We start from the raw sequence: 23,065 nt of genomic DNA on the forward strand, positions 1-23,065 counted from the left end.
AGCACAAGGGGAAATGGGGATGATAGAACTGTTCTGTGTCCTGGTTGGGATAAAGCTTGTACAGTTCTGTCAGTGAGTCTCTTCCTCAACTATAGAACCCAACGGTTATTTCTTATTGCACTTTCTTGAGGCATTGATAATGACCAGGAACATTCCAACCTCCAGACCAGAAAAGCCCTGAAATCAACAGAATGACTAGAAAACCATCCCACATATCCCGTTCCTTCCCGAAGATCATGGGCTGAACACATGCCCATCCCACCCATGATCCTTGCCTGCTCTCTTGCAGGTACCATTCCCTGCCCTGAATCTCCTCCTATAAAACTCTAGGTGTCCATCTTGCAGGCAAAGAGATTGGTTGTTAAGGCCTGAGCTGGCCACCTCCCCCAGCTGCTGGCCCTGGAAATAAATTTCCCCCTTTCTTTTTCCCAAACTCATCTCTTGAGTTATTAGCGTCTCTTGTGATGAGTTTATCTGAGTTTGTTTGGCAACAGTGTTGGCAGATCCAGCCGAGAGCTATGCTGAAAATTTGTCCAGCCACCCCTTGAGGTTCCTGGGATGGAACAGTTGACCTCTGTAGGGCCAGGGCTCCCCGTGCATTTCCTGAGTTAAAGGCAGTGAGAAATCATCCAGTAACAATTCTACACCTGTGTTAAAATTCAGAGACTCGTATATGGAAAAGATAAATTTTCCTGTCTGATCATTTTTAAAAATTAAAAAAAAAAAGAACAAAAATTTGCAGGCAAAGCATAAAAACACACACTCAAGGAATGAAGACTTGGTTTTCTTCATTCTGTTCTTGGTTTTGTGCCTCAATTTCTCTACCTTGAAGGTGAAGGGCTTAGAGCCAGATCACAAATGGCCCTCCTTGCCCTGAAGCTCCTTAATTTCACAGGTCTATAAACATGACCACATGTGTGACTAGTCATGTCCACCTACAGATTTTGTCTCTATGTTACAACAGCCCAAGCCCCCATTATCGGACAGCCTTCCTCCTAAATAATTGTTCAGCAGTGTTTATGGAAAGGAAGGGAGAGCTTGAGGGAGGTAGGGAAGAGAAGCTGCCAAACAGGCTGGCCTAAAGCAGGGCCCAGCTCTCAACCTCTCTTTTTTATAAAGGCTTTATTTTTAAGTAATCTCTACACCCAATATGGGACTTGAACTTAGAATTCCCGAGATCAAGAGTCTCTTGCTCTATGAACTGAGCCAGCTAAGCACCCCTCAGGCTCTATTAGGCATGTTTCGAAGATACTCAGAAAATTCCAGGTCCTGTTCTTGTCTCCTGCCCTAATCTTGCCTCTGCATTAGTCTCTCCCCTCTGTGGCACCAGAGCCAGACTGAAATATCCAAGGGTTGTCAAGGCCCAGGACACCTAACAAGCCCTGCCAGAGGCTAGCTGCCAGCGTGGACACTCGGAGGTTGTCTAAAGCTGCCTGAGAGAGAAATCTGCACTAGGAGGTGCCGAAGTCAACTAGGCCTCTAAGGTGGCTTCGTGTTGAGAGAAGAGCTCTGAACTAAACCAGATCTCAATGAGGCGACCATTCTGGAGATGCCTACTCACACACATGCCAGCTCTGCTAGAAAGAGAATGGATGCTCGTCTAGAAAGTCATCAGCATAAGGGGACTTTGAACAAACCCATCCCTTTGGTTTTATAGATTAGAAAACTGTAGTCCCGAGAGAGCTATAGACCTGCCTCAGGGCACAGGGAGCTGATAGTGGGGCTGGGGCTAAATGAGGTGCCCTGGCCCAATCACCCACCCGGCTGTACTCTCATGGAGGGTGGAAAAGGAAGGAAACTGGTCCTGGGTATAGGCCCTGCCCAGACTTGTAGCTAGAAGAAAGTAGAGAACGACAGCAGTCATGAGCTTTAAAGTATTGTCACCAAACCCATTGGGCGAACACGCCCAGTGGTACCCTGTTCCTTCAGAGGAACAACTCCTTCTTTATTGTTAATTAAGACAGTAAGAGAGTGAGAAGGGAGATGAACTTGGAGGGAAGAGGCCAAGAGGGCATCTTGCCATCCACGTATGTATCGCATCCAGGAAGCAGCCCAAAGGACACGCGAATTTGCTGAATGATTTGCAGAGGGATTGTGCACCTTGTCCCCTAGTGACACTCGGCAGAGTTTGGAGATGCTTCCAGACGCGCCACGTCTGGCCTTGGGGAGGCGCGTTGTCACCGGCGCCCTCAGCGGGACCCTCCATCATGGATCGGGAGCCCTGCAAGGGCCGCTGTCCCCGGTGAGGGCTGAGTCAGGCGCTGGGAGCACCCTCTGGTCAGCCAGGAGCTCCGGGTGCACCTGTGGGTGAGCAGCGTTGGAAAGACAGAGCCTGGTGATTCGCAGGTCTGCGCCGTCGGGGGCTCCTCTGGGCCTGGAGGGCTGGTCCAGTTTGACGGGCGCAGCGCGGGCCGGGCGTTGGCCGCAGGAATGAAGGGAGGGTTCCAGCCGGGGAGGAAGGAGAGGAGCCGCCGGAGACGCTGTCACTCGAGGGAACGCTTGAAGCTGTGGGAGTGAGGAGAAGCCGGACCCGGAGATGTGCTTGCCTGGGCACGGGAACCCCGAGTTCCTGAAGCTTGTTTGGTCTGAAGAATTTTCTGGAAATGGGCACTATCCTTGAAAGAATCACTGACTACGGCCTTTTGTGCCTGCAAGCAGCTACTCCCCTCACTGCGCCAGCACCTTAAGTTTGAAATCAGTCGGCCAGATCGGCCTCCTGGAAGGGGTTAGTACTCCTTGGTTGGTGGGATGGCGAGTCTCCCCACTGAACGGAGCTCCATTGCCTCCCCACGCTATTTGAGATGTTTCTCTCCTTGATGGCGCCTGAGCCTCTCCAGGCAGGACTCTGGCTTTCCTTGCCCAGGGTCCTCGCAGTCAGAGCCTGCCCCCCTCGCCCGGGCTGCCTGGCTGGGCCAGTGTGGACCAGTCTTCACCTAGCGCTGTGTTCCCAGATGGACGCCCCAGCAGGCCCCGGCCCCAGCACCGGCGTGGGGGAGATTGGAAGCCAGAGCTGGCGGATGTGTGGATACAGAAGCAGCGAAACCCCAAATGGGTGTCCTTAAGAACGCCAGGAAAGCACCAGCAAGAGGGGAGTGAGGAGCACTGGGATGGGGAACAAGGCTGAGATGAACCTAAGACAAATTCTGGCTCAAGGAATCTATCTAGAAACCCTACATTTCCTTCTCCATCCTCACTGCCAGTAAGAGTGAGATCCCCCCACAGAAATGCAAGGGTGTCTGGTCCCTCTCACCCCCAGCCCTTCTCCTTCCCACAGAAGCAAAAGGGTTGCCTTACTTAGGGGAAACACCATCCCTTCCAACACTTATAGATGTTGTTCATAAAGACTGGTCAGATGAATGGAAATAGGGCCTCTCTCTGGTTCCATGAGCCACATGCAAGCGTGAACAAGGGGTCAAACGAAGTGGTTAAGTGGTGACACAAGCTGAGTCTCTAGCCTTTCCAATGGCTGCGCAGAAGCAGGCCCCAAGCCGAGCAAGTGCCCTGAAAGCCTGAGAGGGAGCCTCCGCTGGGGGGGGGGGGGGGGGCCACAGCTCCATCCACAGCGTGCAGGGCTGTTTTGTTTGTTTTTGAATTTTTATTGCTGTTGTTTGAAGATTCTATTTATTTATTCACAAGAAACGCAGAGAGAGGCACAGAGAGGCAGAGACCCCAGGGGAGCCTGATGCGGGACTCAGTCCCGGGCCCCCGGCATCACGGTCTGAGCCGAAGGTGGATGCTCAGCCACGAAGCTACCCAGGTGCCCCCGCTGTCATTTTTAAGTGGGCTCCGTGGATCCTAACATAGGGCTTGAACTCATGACCGTGAGATCCTGAGATCGAGACCTGAGCTGAAATCAAGAGGCAGACCTCTGGCACCCCTGCTGTAACCCCCAGGAGAAGGGAGACTGCAGAATTTTCTCCCTGTCTCCACTCTGGTAGCAGAACAACGGCTGGAAGCCGGGAGCCCCGGGGTCTAGTCCCGGCTGTGCCCCTAAGCAGCAGGGCCCTGAGCAAGTCACTTAGCCTTTCTGAGACTCAGACTGTTGCTCTATAACAGTGAGCATTACATTAGGCCCACGATGGCAAAGGGCACACGTGTCTGTCTGTCCAAGGTGCCTTCCGGAGATGCACATTGCTTATTAGGGGCACCTGGGGGGGGTTCAGGGGTTAAGTGTTCACCCTGGGGTGCGACCCCGGGGTCCCGGGATTGAGTCCTGCCTCGGGCTCCCCGCAGGGAGCCTACTTCTCCCTCCGCCTGGGTCTCTGCCTCTCTCTCTGTGTCTCTCAGGAATAAACAAATAAATAAAATCTTTATTTAAAAAAAAAAAAGAATTTTTCCTACAGCATTCTAGGCGGACCCTTTCGAATGGAGTTGATACAAAAGCCAAAATCTACTTTTTCTCCTTCAACGGAATTATCTCTACAGTCCCCTTTGGCTCCTAAATTGAAGGTTTTGACTTTCCAGCTAAGACATGGCCATTCTTCTGATTAGTAATAGCTCACCCCAAAAAAGGAAAATGACAATTTAGGATCTTGGTTTCCCACATCCCTCCCCGCACCCAGGGGCGGCGCAGGGTCTTCCTGAGGCTACCCTCCTTCCGGGCAGAGGTTCTTGTCTCTGCATTCGGCTGCCGGGCCGCTCACCCAGCACCCACTCCCAGGCTATAGCCCCCTTTTATCCCCAGTAGCCTTCGCTTAGCAGCCTGGCGGTTTACAAGGGATGATCTCGGGTGACCAAAGCCAAGCGTCAGAAGAGAAGGCTTCGGATGAGCTGATGATGCCTCCCAAAGCTACAGCCAGGTTTGCAGCTCCTGCAGGAGCGATCACACAGGCAGTACCGGGAGGGCGACAGCGTGGGAAACCCAGGTGAGCACAGCTGTGCTTTATTGAAAGAAGCGGTGAGGTGGCTAACATGGGGCCCCCGCCCCCCGACCAAGCGGAGCAGCCCTGGGCAGGGCAGCCCGGGTTTGGGAGCAAGCCGGAGGAGCCCCGGCTGCAGGGATTCCCCAGAGCAGGAAGGCAGGGGAGGGGTAGCAGGTGCCACCTGCGACAGGGCGCCCGCTTCTCTGGCCTCAGGCCGAGAGCTACAGACACGCATCAAAGTGCACTGGCACGTGGGGGTTCCCCTCACAGGCCACGACGATGTACTGCTCCTTCTGCGTGGTCGTGTACACGCACTTGGGGAACTTGGAGCCGTTCTTCAGGCGGCAGTCGGTGATGTTCATCTGGGAGCGGCTCTGGTGACAGTTGGACTGCCCGTTCTTGCAGAGCACATCCTTCTGGGAGCAGACGGCCTGGACGTCTGCCAGAGGCTCGTGCACGAAGGTGTTCACGGGCTTGCACCACCCATCCGTCATGTTGCGGCGCTTCATCATCAGGTTGCAGTAGCTGGCGCTGATGGCGGCGGGGTGCGAGTCCATGTGCTGCCGTTGGAACTTCATGGCCTTCGACTCCCTGGCCAGAGAAGGCTGCACGCAGGCCAGCCCCAGCAGCGCCAGGACCACTAGTGGCAACAGCACCAAGAACTTCTCCTGAGCCATGGCGGGCTCGCCTTCTGGAAGAGCCTAGCTGGGAAGGGGAGAGAAGGACAAGCGCCGCCTCAGGGGGAGAACCCCAGCTCCCGCCTGTGGCTGCCCCACTCTCAGCCTCCCCCTGGGGCAGCTGGAGAGACACCTCCTCCTGTGCAATTCTCCCGGCAAGGACACAGCCACGCGCACCACTCTCCAGGGCGTTGAACTCCCGCTAGCTAAGGAGAGGCGGTCCTCCCCTCTGGGGGTGACCTCCAGAGTGAACTAAAATCCCACAATCCTGTGTCTGAATACTAGAGATTTTTAAATTTAAAATATGTTTGAAAGATAAATACACTTATACCCAGTGCTCAAGCAGCTCATTAGAAAATCCTTTTGAATAAACCATGAGCTACATTGCATCCCTGAAATGCAATCACGTGTCCAGGATCATGACTGACAGAGGCCTGTTGTCCTTCGCCACAAGGGAAACAGCCCCGTGCCTGACACGGGCATCACAAAGGGATGCCACTGTAGCCCCAAGACAGATGCTTGGCTCCCCCAGTGCCCTTGGTTCCCTGCCGCCTGCGTGCTCAACCCTATATTTGCCTACCCCAGGCTCTCTCAGGCTCTATCCTCCCCAACCCTGGTCCCTCCAATCCAATGCAGAAGCAGAAAGAGCCCCTGAGACCACGTCTTTGGCCACTGACCTGGGTCTCTAGCGTGGTCTCTAGGAGAGAGCAGAAGGCCAGTCTCTGCAATCCCTTGATCCCTGGAGAGGGAATCTTATACAGATTACAAAGGGGCTTGGCTTCCAAGAAAAGATGGGTGGGAGGAGCGTCCTGGTTTCAGTGTAGAGGGAAACAAGGACATTGTGAGGAGGGGACGTTGTAGGGAACCATCCACACCACTCTTTTCAGGACTGCTGGGAAGGGTGAGGCTTGGCCACAGGAACTTTATATGAACCTCATCTGTTTGCTGGTTCCAAGGAGCAGTGGAGAAAGCCACTAGGGTACTGATGCCTGAACCCCAGCAAGGCCCTTGTAATCTCAGGGGGCGATTTTCACCAAATAGTGCTTGGTGGTTAGCAAAGGACTCATAAACATGTGACCACCAGAGCAGCGGGGGAGAAAGGAGGTCCTCTTTCTCCCCAGGAGCCCTGGCATGGCTAGCATTCCAACAGCACCTCTTCCGGGGAGAAGGGAGTGAGACGTTTAGCTACCCCCACCTGGAAGCCTGCGCAGACCTGGGGCTGTGCCCTGGCGGGGAGGAGAAGACCTGTGGCTTGCCCGGTGCTGGCCCCTTGAGCACTCCTGGGGTGGCAGGTGAACGTGCGGCAGTTCTCGGCCACAGCAACCACTCCTGTAAGGTCAGAGTTGAGGAGAGAGATGAAAGCCAAACCAAACCCCCAACGGATGTCTAGCTGGCTCAGTCGGTAGAGCGTGGGACTCTCAATCTCAGGGTCTCAAGTCTGAGCCCCATGGTGGGTGTGGAAACTACTTAAGAAAAAAAAATCCCTTTTGTTTTTTTTTTTTAAGATTTTATTTATTTATTTATGAGAAACACAGAAAGAGAGAGAGAGAGAGAGGCAGAGACACAGGCAGAGGGAGAAGCAGGCTCCATGCACCGGGAGCCCGACGTGGGACTCGATCCCAGGACTCCAGTATCACGCTCTGAGCCAAAGGCAGATGCTCAGCTGCTGAGCCACCGAGGTGTCCCCCCAAAAAAATCCCTTTTGGAGGAAAAATAGAGAACGTCATATTTCTTAGCAGCAGAATTCCCTCTGTAGACCGAGAAAATGAGGCAAAATTGAAAAAGAACAAAAGTCCTTATTGGGGGATCTCCGAATTGCATTTTCTGGAGCACAGATTCCAGAGTACTCAGAGAAGCGCCCTGCCTCACAGGAAGAGCAGGGGTCCCAGGAGGAAGAGGGCGAGGGGGGGCCAACACCTGACCTGAATAAGAGAGGAGAAGGAGAAAACACCGTGATTGGCACTAGCAGATTGAGCCGTGCTTATTTACACTGTGATCGACTAACCGGTTGGTGTTATCAAACCTCACTCTTCGTGATATGCGTTGATTAATTACTCGGTCACCCGAAAGCCCACACTGACAGTTTTATGATCCAGATGCCAGGTGTCCCGTTGACTTTATAAGAAACTGCTTGTAAAACAATCACCGGGCCTGGCCCAGTTCAAAAGTTCATTAGAAGGGAAAATGGAGCTTCAAGATGGAGTCGGTCATGGCCAGAAATTTTATGCAATTTCACACCTCCTAGAAAGACTTGTTTTTGCTGGGTGACAGTTGCAATTACTCTGGAGTCAGGATGATCAAAATACCTGCCGTGCTCTGGATTTAGATTGTCTCAGTCCAAATTCTGATTTTGCATCTTAAGAGCTGGGCAAGTTACAGAATTGAATTTGTCTCCCTGTTCCTCAGCTACCTCATCCCTGAAATGAGGATGATGATATGCATGTCTTAGATTTATTACGAGGACGAAATAAGGTAAGATGTGCAGAGGGCTTGGAGGGTCCTTAGCCCGATAAGTGATTACTCACATCGGGTGGTGTTGAGATCCTCCATGAAGAGTGTCTCGTTCACACTGACCCATCTCCGACTCCCTTTTTATTAGAGGTTAAGTAAAGGGCTTTTGTTTTGCTAAAACCCTGAACTGAGAAAAGTAGGCAGTTTTGAAGCCCTGAGGAGAGGAAGAAAGGGGAAGAGGAGAGAAGAGAGGGACCTTAGTGGAAAGAAGAGAATTGTTTAAAGGGAAGTGTTTTTGTTATGTTGCCATGTTATATCCAAGAAATCCTGAGTAAAGTCAGCATTATTTGCTAACCTGTATGGTTTTGAAAGTAGAAGAGGGGCTAAGGAAGCTGTGGTATGGTGTGAGCTTCTAGTCCCACGTTCCCGTGGTTTGTCCAACACCCTACAGTACACCCAGGCTTTGTCTCTCAGTCCTTTCATAGCACTCACATCATCTGGATTGCGGTTGGGAGGAAAACTTTTCTTGACGACTTAGGTTCACATCAGAGACCCAGCAAATTCACTGACAAAAGACAGGTTAACAGGAAAATAGACCATGTCCGTGCATGTGCCTATGTAGGAGCACAGAAGAAGTGGCTCCTTGAACAGCTACGGATAAAGGTTTATATATTAACTTAATAGGGGAAAGAAGGGAGGGAAAGGACTCTATAGGAAATAAATGTGGTCTTGTTTATGTTTTCTTAGGAGAGATAAATGAGTTTTAGGGGAACAAATGGGGAGTAAGATAGTTTGTGCGAATGTTTGCTTTTGCAGGTGTGAGTTGTGGGTCTTCTTCCATGCTGTAAAACTCCCCAGTGGGGACCCAGGGCAGCTTCACTCTCAGAAGGCTCGCCTTTATTCAGATAAGAGAATCTCTGAGGGGCCTGGGTGGCTCTTGATATCAGCTCAAGTCATGATCTCGGGTCGTGAGATCGAGCCCCGTGTTGGGCTCCATGCTGAGCGTGGAGCCTGCTTGGAATTCTCTCTCTCCTTCTCCCTCTCTCTTCTACCCACTAACTATAAATAAATAAATAAATAAATAAATAAATAAATAAATAAATAAAATATTTTAAAAACTTTTTAAAAGACGATATAGCACCCCACAGAACAGCTCTTAACCCTTCTGCTGGAAGGGACACATGCCACTTCTATTCCCACTTCACTGACCAGAGAAAACCTCATGGTCACGCTTAAGTACAAGGGACAGAGAAATAGGATCCTTCTAGTTGCCTGGAACAAGAGAATTATTTGTGAACAGCTTTAATGGCTGCCATAGAATGACAAACACACAACTAATCTAGAAAGAAGGGAAGAAAAGAGAGGAAATAGAAATGCCAGACAAATGAGACAAATAGAAAAGGCAAAATAAGATAGTAGATACAAATGAATAATTATACTCTGTAAATGGGCTAAATGGGCCCATTAAAAGACAAGATTGGCAGGGGGGAACATCTAACACTCTTCCTTTCTTTCTCTGTATGTGTATGTGTACAGAGAACATACACACACACACTATGTGTATGTTCATATATACATAACATATCATATATATATATACATACGCCATATACATACCTTACAATCTTTAAAGATGTTTGAGAAGGAAATACTTTATTAGATGATGAGATTTTATCATTGAGAGAGCAATGGAGTGTTTGCTGGAGTAGTTTCAGTAAGTTGAAGAGGAAGAGACAAGGAAATGGAGTTAACAAGGAGGCTGACCATGAAGAGAAGGAGCGGGTTTGTGCACTTGTGAGATGGAGGTGGCTGGGGAGAAGATGACGTGAGGGTGACATGACATGACATGAGGGTGTGCACATCTTGAGGAAAGACCCAGTACAGGAGAAGACACTGAAAATACAGCGCAGAGATAGAGCGTAGCCCAGGAATGGGGCAGAGGTGGGTAAAGGTACATACAGGAGACTGTCTTGCCCGCAAGGACGGCGGGAAGGGAGAGGTGGGTACCGGACAGGGAAGAGGATGCCGCTGAGAAGCAGCAAAGTTGACTAAGAATATGAGCAGCAGAAGAACGTCCTTTCCAACAATGGAATTTTCTCCTCTGAGTGGGCCTTGTTTGCCTCAAACCTCTGTTTTAAAACAGGATTCTGGGGGCCCCCGGGTGGCTCAGCGGTTGAGGGTCTGCCTTCGGCTCAGGGCGTGACCCCGGGGTCCCTGGATCGAGTCCTGCATTGGGCTCCCTGCATGGAGCCTGCCTCTCTGTGTGTGTGTGTGTCTCATGAATAAATAAATAAAATCATTTTTAAAAAGTCTGCATCATCTCTGTTGTCTTCTAGGTCATGGGGACAGTTATCTAGTATAGAAGGAGTCTGCGACCCATTACTGAGACGCCTCATTTCATATACATAAAATATGATACACATTAAGTCACGGTTGCCGTATTTATCTTCATTATACAGATTAAAATATGATATCAATCTCTCAAGAGTTTTCTCAAGTACTTGACATACATCACAACTGTCGCTTCTTTATGCACATACGATATAATATTCATTTCCATAAACTGCTCTTGAGTATTTGAATAGAGCCAGTAGAGTGGAGAGACTGTACGTATGAGTTGCAGCTTCATGACTGGTTGCTATGTTCAGGAGAATCATTTCACCTCTCTGGACCTCGATTTCATCATCTATAAAACACACAGGCTGGATGACTTGGCAAAGCAATAATAAAAGAGAATCTCAATGCATACGTATTGGAGTGTATTTGGACAGGGGTGTGGAATCAGTTTACCCTTTAAATCATTCCTGCAACATTGACTGGCATTTTTCCGGGTGAGTGCAGATTAATACACAAAAGTCCTGCATTACTAATTTAAAAATCAGTAATATGTCAACTTCCGTAATTTGTTTCCTTGTCTGTAAATGAGGAATAATTAAAGTACCTACTCTAAGATGCTATACACTGAATGTTTGTTTCCCTACCGCCACCCAATTCATATATTAAAACCTGACTCTCAATGTGATGATATTTGGAGGGGGGACCTTTGGGGAGTGACTGGGTCATGAGGGTGGAGCACACGTGAATGGGACGAGTGCCCTTATAAGAGACACCATAGAGAGCTCCCCTTACCCCTCTGTCATGTGACGTAATAGCAAGAAACTGGTTCATGGCTCCGAAACCATATGCCCCTGGTTGCCCAAGACCATCCCTATTCATGCCTGTTCTCTTGGCATAATAAGTAATAATGTCCCTTTTCACTCTCAAAAGTGTCCCAATTCAGAGGGTAAATTATATGGTCACCCTATTCAAGGCATATAGTAAGCCCTAATAGAATTTTATTATTATTATTATTATTATTATTATTATTATTATTATTATTACCAGTACTGATATTGTTTCTTCAAGAGACAAAATTAAAAGTTCAGTTTTCATTCTGAATTAGTAGAGGTGACAGTGATTGAAATTTTTGATTGGGAGGAGGGATAGACCAACAAGTCTCTAAATCCTATCTTTATTTTTTTTAAGATTTTATTTATTTATTTGACACAGAGACAAAAGGAGCACAAGCAGGAGGAGCAGCAGGCAGAGGGAGAGGGAGAAGCAGGCTCCCGCTGAGCAGGGAGTGCAACATGGGGCTTGATCCCAGGACCCTGAGGTCTCCTCATGACCTGAGCTGAAGTCAGACACGTAACCGACTGAGCCACCCAGGCGCCCTACATTTTATCTTTATAGACTTGGGCAGCAGTGCAAATAGAATGGGTGTGTCAGGAAAATGCAGGCAGATCTGGGCTTGGGCATCACTGTAGACGCGCTGAGATTTACTTTGGGGTGACTTGCAGTAGGCACGGAGATGGTCAAAGCGGTGCCCCTGTGAGAGCCCTGGGATTCCATGTACAGACTGAGCACAATTCCACAGGGGTGATAGTGGGAGCCCTGGCTGTGCCTGAGTCTCCCAGGGGAAAAAATACGACAGATAAGTTTGTAAATAGGAAGCAAGGGGAGTGAAAGAAGGCTGGAGAAAGAGATGTCTAAACAGCGCAGCTCATCTTGCACCTAGAGGTTGCCTTTGGCTACTACCTTCTGTTTGGTAGGCAGAAGGTGTCCAGAAAGGTGAAGGGAGCCGATCCACAGCCGGGGCTATCTTATCTGCAGTCCCCCATCTTGCCCCATCTCCTGCACTCCCTCTCAAGAGCCCTGGATTCCTGCAAGGCTCCTGGGGGAAGCTGCCTCGAGACAGCTTCAAATCTCCCAGGTATACCCAGGCCGCAGAAAAAAGCACCATTGCAGATAACATCACAGAGCTGGAGCTTGGTCAGCCAGCTCAGATGACTGGAGTTACAGCTGAATAATGAAATCATTATTGACTTAAGTTCTCAGTGAACAATGTAGTATTTGTTTAACATTTCTGAGCTCTTGGTGATTCTTCAAGTTTCAGAAAATACTCTCTTCCAGAACAAAGTATTTGAAGTTAGACTGGTGTGGGGAGTAAGGCAGGGAGGTCTGGGATTTGTCCTGAACTTTCACTGACCTTCCAGCCCCTTCCAGGCATGCCCTTTGTAATCAGTTCATCATGTCCGTTGACTAGTCTAAAGGAAAGAAAAGAGACCTCCCTCTGGGGTGGCCAGATATATATGCCTGCTTATCTGCATATTACCATCTCAGTCTCAAAACCACTTTCTGCTCCTGATTCTATGCCCACTTAACTTCACATCTGACTTTGAGGAACATAATGTAGTGAAAAAAAGCACAGGCTTGAATTTGAGCCCCAAGGCAACAGCAGTACAACCGAAGGCTAACGACATCGTGTTGGTTATGCATCGCTGTACCGCACACTTACTAAACAACTTTTATTATCTCTGAGTTTATGGTTTAGGTATAAAACTGCAAACACATCCTAAACTTTTTTGGGTAGTCTTGTTCATTACAGTGGTGTGGGCAGAGCAATTCTCAAACTACGTTAGATGTATTACAAGAGTGAACAAATGAGCACAAGGGTTGATGATGTGAAGAGCCAGGGCTCACCCTGGACATGTGATTACAGAATGGGTGGAGGAAACAGAGGTGAGGAGGAAACTTTTTCCTCTACTCTCTTGGGTTCAGTGCCTGGGGACCTACAAATTAAACTGACAAAAGATAGGCTAACAAAAGGGGGGGAAAAGTAGTCATGTACATATATACAGCACCAAGAGTGAACCTTAATGTATTCTATGGACCTTGGTTGATTATGAGGTGTCGATGTGGTCCGTCAGTCATAACAAATGTGCCACTCTAGTATAGGATGTTGGTAGTGAGGGAGGTTGTGCATGTGAAGCATGGGGGCCAGAGGGCATATGAGAACTCTGTACTTTCTGCTCATTTTTTCTGTGACTCTAAAACTGTTCTAAAAAATTATATTTAGAAGTAAAAATTAAAAAGAGATGCTGATTTCTTCATAAGTTTCAAGGATCTAAAAGACAAAGACTGTGGAAATGTTACAGATTAAAAATGGCTAAAGAGATGTGGCAACTAAATGTGACACCTGACTCTAGGAACCTGTACTGGGAGAAAGCACACAGATGAGAGAGCGTATGTGATGCAGGAGAGGCTTCTGCGTAACCTCCAAGTCTGTACTTTCAGGCCCTCTGTGTGACAGCCGCAACCCATATCCCACACCAACCCTACAGCTCAAGTGCATAGGGATGACCCAGGAGATTAAAGCCATTGCTATACACAGGATGACCTAGAGTGGGGCAGGTGCAGTTTCAGGATTTGTCATCAGCAGAGAAATGAGAAGGCAGCCTTCATCTTAATCTAGAATGTGTGGACAGACCACATGGTGAGTAGAGTTCAATGACCTCATCCTGAGAACAAGCTGTCTAGCAGCTTCACATGGCGACCATGCACCCAAAGAGGATAGGCTGTTGCTCTCTGTGTGGTCAGACTGATCAGACCACGATAAATGAGGCTGATAAAGGAGAAGGCCACTCTCAGGAGGCCTCTGAGAAAGGAGGGGACGATCAAAGAGAAGATCTTTATTCCATCAGTAGCCTTTCATGATCACTCATGGGGAACGCTGATTCTTTCAAACACCAGTCCAAGTATTACACTTTTTTGGCAGAAAGAAAACCATATAGAGAGAGAACCAATGGAGAGAGAGCCCCTGTGTATCTTCCGTAATCCAGTGGGGGCATCTCACAGCCTTCTCTGTCACTCTCTAATGATGGTTCTAAATCTCTGCGTTAGTGTTTTGAATGCAATTACTTTTTATCTATTCTCAGTATTTACAGTAAGTTAACATCTGTACAAAATCTGTCATTACTTAGCATAGTTTATTGTTGCCACCACTACCATCATTCCAATGCCTACTGCTCCTACTTACTGCTGCCAATGGCAGAACGCTTAGCATGACTCCTCAAGGGAAAGCATCACTCATTTCCTCTCTGTCTAGTACCAAGGCTCATTACATCCTTCTGTCCTCTGAAGGGAACCTCAGAACCCCACAGGCATGCCACCTCGCTCTCAGAGTCACAGTGGAGAGAGTGGTTGACCTGGGATTTGACTGCTGGTACTCAGGTTGGATCTCATAAACTCCTTGTAGTGAATTGATCCAAATTTCACTCAAATGAGAGTCTACAGTCAACATGGTCTCCCCTTTGAGAAATCTAGGCTTTCCTGGGGCAGTGAGTGGCTCAGTCGGTGAAGCCATCGACTCTTGATTTCAGCTCAGGTCATGATCTCAGGGTCATAGGATCAAGCCCCATGTCAGGCTCCAGGCTCAGCATGGAACCTCCTTGAGCTTCTCTCTCCTCCCTCTGCTGGTCCCTTGTTCCCTGCTCCCACTCACTCTCTCTCAAATAAATAAGTAACAGAGGGTCTTTTTGTTGTTGCTGTTTTGTCTGTTTGTTTGTTTGTTTGTTTTTTCAATTCCTCATGGGCTGCTTTAAGGATGGTGGCCTTAGAAGTCTTTCTCTCTTTTCCTTATATTTTCATGATCTCCCCCCACCCACTATCACCACCACACATGCATGCTTTAATGTACTGATTCAATCCTTATCCTAACAGAAGTTAGGTCAGCATCCATTTCCTAGAGGGAATATCCTTATCTTTTATTTGTTCGAAAGGAAAGGAAGACACAGAAACTCCAATAGGAAAAATGAGGATTATACACCACGCAAATAGGAATGAATATCTGTTGGGGGTTCCCTTTTTTTTAATGAAAAGAGGGACCCCGGGGTCAGTGCCTAACAAGTTGCCTTTTCCACCAAGTGGCCCAATTGCAGTGACCTCAGAATGCATGGGCTATGCCATATGGCATTGTTATTACCTTGGTATTTGATAAGTTTCATTTAGGTCTTTGTTTTTCCTTTGTTAGTACAGATAGTTCCCAAAATGCCAAACGGATTTTCCATGCACATTGAGCTCTGTGGGGGTTAATGTGAGAGAGAAAAGATGAGACAAGGGCAGAGTTCACAGGTCTCAAACTTGATCTGATTAAACCTGAAAGAATTTTTCAAGGACATAATTCTTCTACATCTCTAACAATAAATATATTAAAGATTTTACTAAATTAGAATTATGTTTCAAATTGTTAGGTTCTAAGTAACTGATCAACATTCTAAAAATCTTATTTGTTTTGCAATTCTTAGGAATCAAGCTCTGTTATTCAGAGAAAGCCCTCCCTTCGTCCTCCCTGCAAATAGAGACCCATAAAGCTATGGAAACTTAAGAAGAGGCTTTCTGGACTTGGAAGGCTCACTGGCATCAGAGAATGGATGTACATCGAGGGAGAAAGGTTTCACAAAATTTCCCATGGGCTAACTTCATTCTGCAGCCTCATTCACAAACCCCTCCCCGTTCAGACTGTTCTCATGTCAACAACCCACCTCTCAGAAGAATAGAGGAGAGTGGGAATATGATTTCATGGTTATCTTGGAGGAGGAGTAGAGGAATTTCTTCATGTTACTCTTGTAGGTCTTGTGCCATCAAGGTCAATGACATGACCTTTCCATCAGCAATTGACAGCTTCTATCTGACAAGGCTGTAGTAACTGACTGGCATCATAAATTCCATTCAGAACTGTGTGCTCTTCCTATTGTCCCAGTTCACTGGCTAGTGTGACACCAAGATTACACTGAAACTGAAGAGCAAACGGGGGAAGATAAAGAATCCTAGGATCCAATGGGGATCATGAAATAAATCAAGAGCATTTTCCAGTTTATCAGGAATTACAGGGAAATGGGGTTCCAGGGCCTAAATGGCTGGAGACAAAGAACAAAATAAAGTTAAATTGAATTTATAACAGAGCTTTTCATGTTCTAGCATGCATTGCAAATATCTTAGAACCAATGACAATAAACAGATTTTTGTAAACTTTTCCGTAACACATAGGAACTCCTCTTTCTCAAGAGAGCATCCAGTGCTACTAAAGCTCCTGCAATACCCCTCCTCTAAGATCTAAGAGGATTAAGATCATTGACTAATCTGCATTAGTAAAATTACTTGGTCTTTATCTCTCCTCTCCCCACCCCAGTGGAGCACCTGTGGAATCTTCTGTTCCCACAATACTAATCTTCTAAGATAAGAGGGCATTAAAGACCTTTGAAACTCACTTTGTAGGAGAAGGAAAGAAAGGCAAACCACACGGCGCTGTGGCTCCATTTTAAACCCCCCCATGGCTCGACGGATGGTCCGACTGGTGGTTTCGAGAGCCTTCCGTAAAGCCTTCTTAACCAGGGCAGCGCTGCATTCGTGTGCAGTAGGATCAAGTTCCCCTCCACACCACTACTTTTCAGAGGATTCATTAGGATACCTAAGATACTCACACATGCATTTTCCAACTTCCCCTTAATCATGTCCTCCACTTTGGGCTCTTGGTCACACAGAAACCCCTAAGACCGGCTACCGAGTAAAAGAAGCTGCTTCTTATCATGATATACTGAACTGTCTAAAGAGCTGGCTCCCAAGGAGAATGACCAGAGTCCAAGGCCAAATGTTTAGTTGATTCAGGCTGATGTCAGAATTCTAGAAGAACCAGCCCTGTGGGAGGAGAGACACCGCTGGAGGTTTCAAGCACTGCCTGGCACTCTCGGTCAGGTGGGAACCATGGTGTTTGCAGTGAATCGCCCGTTGAAGGGAGGCTCCTGCCAGCAGCAGGGAGGATCTGGACAAACCGGAGCCAGCCTTCAACAGGAGAGCACTAGTAAGAGATTTGAAGCTCTAGGATTCTCACCATGGCACTGGTCCTAAAGAACAACTAGAGTTCAAAGCAGGAAACCCAGACAAATGATCACTGAGATATAGAGCAGAGAGTAGTACCACATACAATCAGTAGAATATTCTGATTTATATACTTACTGATGTTTGGCAAACTTGGGTCAGATGTAAACATGTCCCCCACTCATCAATCAAACAGCATGAACCAGGTCATGTACCAGGTCATAGGGATTCAAAGACACACCCCAGTCCCAGGGAGCCTCCAGTCCTGTGGACTCAGTGGAAAGGGGCTCCATGCAAGGCAAGACCAGACCGCAGGCATTAGGGAAGGAAGAGTGCCTGTCACACTGGGAGCTGTATCTTTTCATGGAGTCTTCCTTCTTGTCTCCTTATATCCTTCCTTCCTCCTTCTTTCCTCTTGTTGTCTCCTTTTGTCTCCTTTTCTTCCTTTCAGATGTCTCATATCCCCTGGCCTATTCCATTACATGGCTCACTCACATTTTACTATAGCACACGTGTGTCCCTGTTCTTAACACTATGTGCTGACCCGGAACACCCTAGAGACAATCAGCTGGGCATAACCTGGCTTGGGTATTATTAGTGGACCTTCACACATTTTTGTACTTTTACTTAATAAACTTTTAGACTATTTGAGAATGTTCATGTAGGAGATCCTGATTTATGTTAGAGTCTCTAGACTTCTATGTCAGAGAAATCCAGGAGCATCTGAATTCATGACAGTGCACAAGTAGTGAGAGCAAAGAGATGCATTCTAAGGGTGTTCACTTTCAAAATGATTCCATGTTTTCACTGAATTATCTTCCCAACTGTTAAGACCTGTAGCGCAGTAACTTCTAATTTCGGGCAATACAGTGGCTCTCAGGAATGTTGCCACTCAGTAGAAACTTCCTGATCCCCACTTTTTTGAGACTAAGGAAAGGATGCTGAAACATCAAGCAAATCACCTCCCTTCCCTGGCTCACCTCTCCTGTAAGACACACACCCACGCGCGCGCACACACACACACACACACACACACCTCAAAAGGTCTCTTTAAGTTAGGCCAGGAGAGAACAGCTGAGGGGCACAATGCATGGACACCTCTACCTTTGCAGAAACTGCCACAGGTTCCTGCAACTGGATCTCACACTGCGACTTGAGGTAAATTGGATATTGTAGGCTTAAGGTCCGATCATTTCCTGTTCCTCCTATTCTGAGTCCTGAGTCCTAAGAGCTCAGAGACAGTGCTCAGAAATTTTTCAGTAAGAAAATTAAAAATTCAGTAAGATATATGCAAAGCAGGATATTTTGCTGAGATCTTACTTTTTCTTTCTTCTCTTGTATTTTCCTCATTCCAGACTCTTCGTGTTCCCTTGGCTAAGGGATGTCTGCAGTCTTTGAAACTGGACATATTTGAAGTCAAACTTAATTTTATTATGTTTTGAGAAGCCTGACCCACCTTCCAAGCCCAGGAGATATAAAAAAAATCAGAAGAATAAAGAGGAAGTGGTTTCCACACTCTTAGAAATTGTCTGCAAAGAGTAAGTTCTCTAGAAATTCCCTGGGTCTGTCCATTTTATGTTCAGTCCATCTCTTCTCTTGTCTAAAATGAAGGTCTCTTGATCTAAATGCTATGCTCTCCCAGTCTAACCCTCTCAGTCCAAAAGATTTATTCCTGTTCATTATAACACATTCCACAATCAGAACTGTGGGCAGAAGGGAAAGTACAATTTATTTTTTTTTCCTGCTCTATTGAGGTATAATTGACATTTAAAAACCTGCACATAGGGATCCCTGGGTGGCGCAGTGGTTTAGTGCCTGCCTTTGGCCCAGGGCGCGATCCTGGAGACCTGGGATCGAATCCCACGTCGGGCTCCCGGTGCATGGAGCCTGCTTCTCCCTCTGCCTATGTCTCTGCCTCAGTCTCTCTGTGTGTGACTATCATAAATAAATAAAAATTAAAAAAAAATAAAAACCTGCACATAATTAATGCATATAATAAGTTTGAACACATCTACACACTCATGTTACCATCACTTCCAAAAGTTTCTTTGGGTCTCTTTGTTGTTGTTGTTGTTGTTGTTGTTTTGTGGTAAAACTTAACCTGAGATCTAGCCTCCTAACAAAATTTTAAATACCCAAATACCTTGTTGTTTGCTACAGGCACTACATTGTACAGCAAACTTACTTAGCTTGTATAACTAACTAGATATACATTGAACAACTCTCCATGTCGCCCTCCCCCTATCTACAACTCTCCTGTGTCTATACATCTATTTTAGATACCTCTTTTATGAGGAATCATGCAGAGTTCATCCTTCTGTGACTGACCTATTTCACTTATAATGTTTTAAAGTTCCATCCACAGTGTTGCAAATGGTAGGATTTCCTTTTCAAGGTTGAAAAATAGTCTATTACATGTATATACCAATTTTTCTTTATTCATTCATCTGTTGATGGACGTTTGGGTTGTTTCCATATCTTGGCTATTGTGAGTAATGCTGCAACGAGCATGAGGGTGCAGATCTCTGTTCAGGATCTTTTTTTTTTTTTTCCTATTATGGGTCTATTTTTTAATTCACAAAACTTCTGGCACTATATGTGGTTTTGCTGTGGTTTTCCACAGCAAGCAATTTTCCAGTTCGCTGCAGGCACCAATGGGGTGTCCTGTAGTTTAATTTAATTCTCACAGTAACTACCTAGAGTTAGTACATATCTCACAGATTAAGGGTTCAGTTGCACAAGACTGTCCTCCACTTCAGACTCTGTCTGTCCAGGATCTTGACTTGAATTCTTTTGGATATATATCTAGAAGTGGAATTGCTGAATCAAATGGCAATTCCATTTTTTTAAATTTTGTTTGTTTGTTTTTTAAAGATTTTATTTATTTATTCATGAGAGACACAGAGAGAAAGAGGCAGAGACACAGGCAGAGGAAGAAGCAGGCCCCCCACAGGGAGCCTGACATGGGCCTCGATCCCCAAACCAGGATCATGCCCTGAGCCAAAGCAGATGCCCAACCACTGAGCCACCCAGGCATTCCATTTTTTATTTTTGAAGAAGAACCTCAGTAGTGTTTTTCACAGTGGCTGTAGCAATGTGCACTCCTATCGCTAGTGCAGAAGAGTTGTCTTTTCTCCATACCCACCACTGGTTATCTCTTATCTTTTTGATAAGAGCCATTCTAACAAGTGTGAAAGTTTTATCTCAGTATCTTTTAACAAGTATGAAGTGGTTTTGTTTGCATTTCCTGATGGTTAATAATGTTAAGCATATTTTCATATACTTGTTGGCCATCTGTATGTCTTCTTTGAAGAGATGTCTATTCAAGTTTTTGCCCATTTTAAAATTGGATTAATTATTCTTTTTGCTATTGAGTTATATAGTTCCTAATATATTTAGAAATTAACCTCTAAAAAAAAGAAAGAAATTAACCTCTTATCAGATATATGAAAAATAAAAATAAAATTATCTCTGCAGATGACATGACCTTTTATGCAGAAAATCCTAAAGGCCACACACACACACATACACACACACACACACAACTGATACAACTAATAAACATTCATTGAAATTACAGGATACAAAATCAGTTGCATTTCTATACACCAACAGCAAACCATCTGAAAATGAAGTTAAGAAAACAATCCCACTGCAACAGCACTAAAAAGAATAAAATGCTTAGGAATAAACCTAATCAAAGAGGTAGAAGACGTATATCCTGAAAACTATAAAACACTGATGATAGAAATTAAAGCAGACACAAATAAATGGAAAGACATCCTACGTTCATGGATTGGAAGAATTAATATTGTTAAGATGTTCATACTACTCAAATCAATCTACAGTTCCAATGCAATTTTTATCAAAATCCCAAAGACAATTTTTACAATTTTTAAAAAATTGCAATTAGGGCCCCTGGGTGGTGTAGTTGGTTAAATGATCAAATCTTGGTTTGGGCTTAGGTCTAGATCTCAGGGTCTTGAGAACAAGCTGCACATTAGGTTCCACATCCAGCAAGGAGTCTGCTTAAGTTTCTCTCTCCCTCTCCCTCTGCCCCTCCTGGCACTCACTTGCTTACTCTCTCTCTTTCTCTCTCTCTCTCTCCCTCTAAAAGAAACAAATAAATAATTTTTTAAAAATATAGTTATCTAGAGGGTGAAGCATTTTCCTTGAAGTCTCCTTGGGGAGAAAGAAGTGAACTAGCCCCACAAAAATCAGCCAAGAATTCTCTGAGCAACCCAGGGATTCCAAACATTGCTCTATCATTATCACCCACCTGGAGGAGGAGTCTAAAATTTTAGGCAAATGTGTGATTCTCATTACAGCAAGAAGAGGATTTGGTGAGGCTGTAAAGGACCTCAGAACATCTGATTTAAGGAGCCAATATCCTAAATAATATTTTTTTAAAAATTCTAATTAGAGAAGTGACACATATGCAACATAGAAATGTTAGGAAATTTGGAAAAATCACAAATCTTAAAAAAACAAAACAAAACAGGAGTACCTGGGTGCTCAGTCAGTTAAGTGGCAGGCTTCAGCTCAGAGTCCTCGTGAAGGGGCAGAGGTAAAGTCTGCTTCACCTCTGCCCCTACCCACCTCATATGTTCATGCGCTCTCTCTCTCAAATATGTAAATAAAATATTTGAAACAAAACAAAACAACCCCCCCAAATCTAGTCAGCTGTAATCTCAACAAACAAAGAGGCTCCCTGCATGGAGCCTGACGTAGGACTCGGTCCCAGGTCTCCAGGATCACACCCTAGGCTGAAGGCAGCACTAAACCACTGAGCCACCCAGGCTGCCCAAGATTTTTTCTTTTTAATTTGAAGACAAGTTTACTGCATTTGACATTTATTGGAAGGCTAAATAAAATGACATTATCAGAGCTTTTGGTTTAGAAAATAAGCATACTCCCTCATGGAGAACAAAATCCAGTATTTTAGGATTATAACTCAAAACTTCCAAAACTATTTCTATGCACTATTCCCAGCAATTACTCATATTGTCATGTAGTTACAATTTCCAATGTCCTCCATTCCTTGTCTACACAATTCATTCCTATTTCTACTTGTTGTCTTTTTTTTTCCTGTCTGAAGGACTTCCTTCAGGCAATGAACTCATTTAGTTTCTGCATATCTAAAAAAGTATTTGCTTAATAAGCCTAATAAGAGAGACACATCTGTAAGTTTTATCAACAAAAAGGTACAAATAAAATGTCAGAACAGAAATCAGATGTTGGGGCAGCCCTGGTGGCTTAGCGATTTAGCACCACCTTTAGCCCAGGGCATGATCCTGGGGTCCCGGGATGGAGTTCCATGTCCGGCTCTCTGCATGGAGCCTGCTTCTCCCTCTGCCTGTCTCTCTCTCTCTCTCTAATAAATAAATCAAATCTTAAAAAAAAAGAAATCAGATGTTGTTCCAAATATTAAACAGATTATGAATAGCTTCATGCTGATATATTTATTTTTTTAAGTTTTAATTTAAATTCCAGTTAGTTAACATACACTGTAACATTAGTTTCAAAGGTACAATGTGGTGATTCAACAGTTCCATACAACACCTGGTTGTGCTAATACATCTAAATACTTTAGATGAAATGGATAAACTCCTAGATTAAAATGCACCCTGCTAAAGCTATCTCAAGAAGAAATAGAAAACTCATTATCTCCATAACCATTAAAAAAAATTGTAACAGAAATTGAAAATAGTCACAAAGAAAATGTTAGGGCCAGACACCACTACAGATGAGTTCTGTAAATAATAAAATAATACACAATTCCAATTATAGGAAATAGAAAAAGAAGGAATAGTCTTCAAGTCATTTCTGAAGGCTAACTTATAACTTGGATACCAAAATCAGACAAGATGATACAAAAAA

At 45.6% G+C, this 23,065-nt stretch overlaps 1 protein-coding gene across 8 annotated transcripts in view; it reads right to left on the reverse strand.

Moving 5' to 3' along the window:
• LOC140602733 (ribonuclease pancreatic-like) overlaps positions 1-23,065 on the reverse strand; it is a 44,707-nt gene that overhangs the window by 11,346 nt on the left and 10,296 nt on the right. For 2 of the 8 annotated variants that reach the window (XM_072772695.1, XM_072772696.1), the window contains exons 2-3: positions 6,753-6,868; positions 4,867-5,563 (exon numbers count right to left, since the gene is read on the reverse strand). The exons of 2 other annotated variants lie outside the window; for them this stretch is intronic. In XM_072772695.1, coding sequence (XP_072628796.1) covers positions 5,084-5,563; positions 6,753-6,868 — 596 coding nt within the window. In that variant the 3' untranslated portion in view covers positions 4,867-5,083. Of the gene's footprint in view, positions 1-4,866; positions 5,568-5,870; positions 5,946-6,216; positions 6,375-6,752; positions 6,869-23,065 lie in introns of those variants that run through there. 4 more of the 8 variants (XM_072772700.1, XM_072772697.1, XM_072772698.1 and 1 more) reach the window with 4 other exon arrangements.

This window comes from Canis lupus, chromosome 13, assembly GCF_048164855.1.
Source record: "Canis lupus baileyi chromosome 13, mCanLup2.hap1, whole genome shotgun sequence".
NCBI lineage: Eukaryota > Metazoa > Chordata > Mammalia > Carnivora > Canidae > Canis > Canis lupus.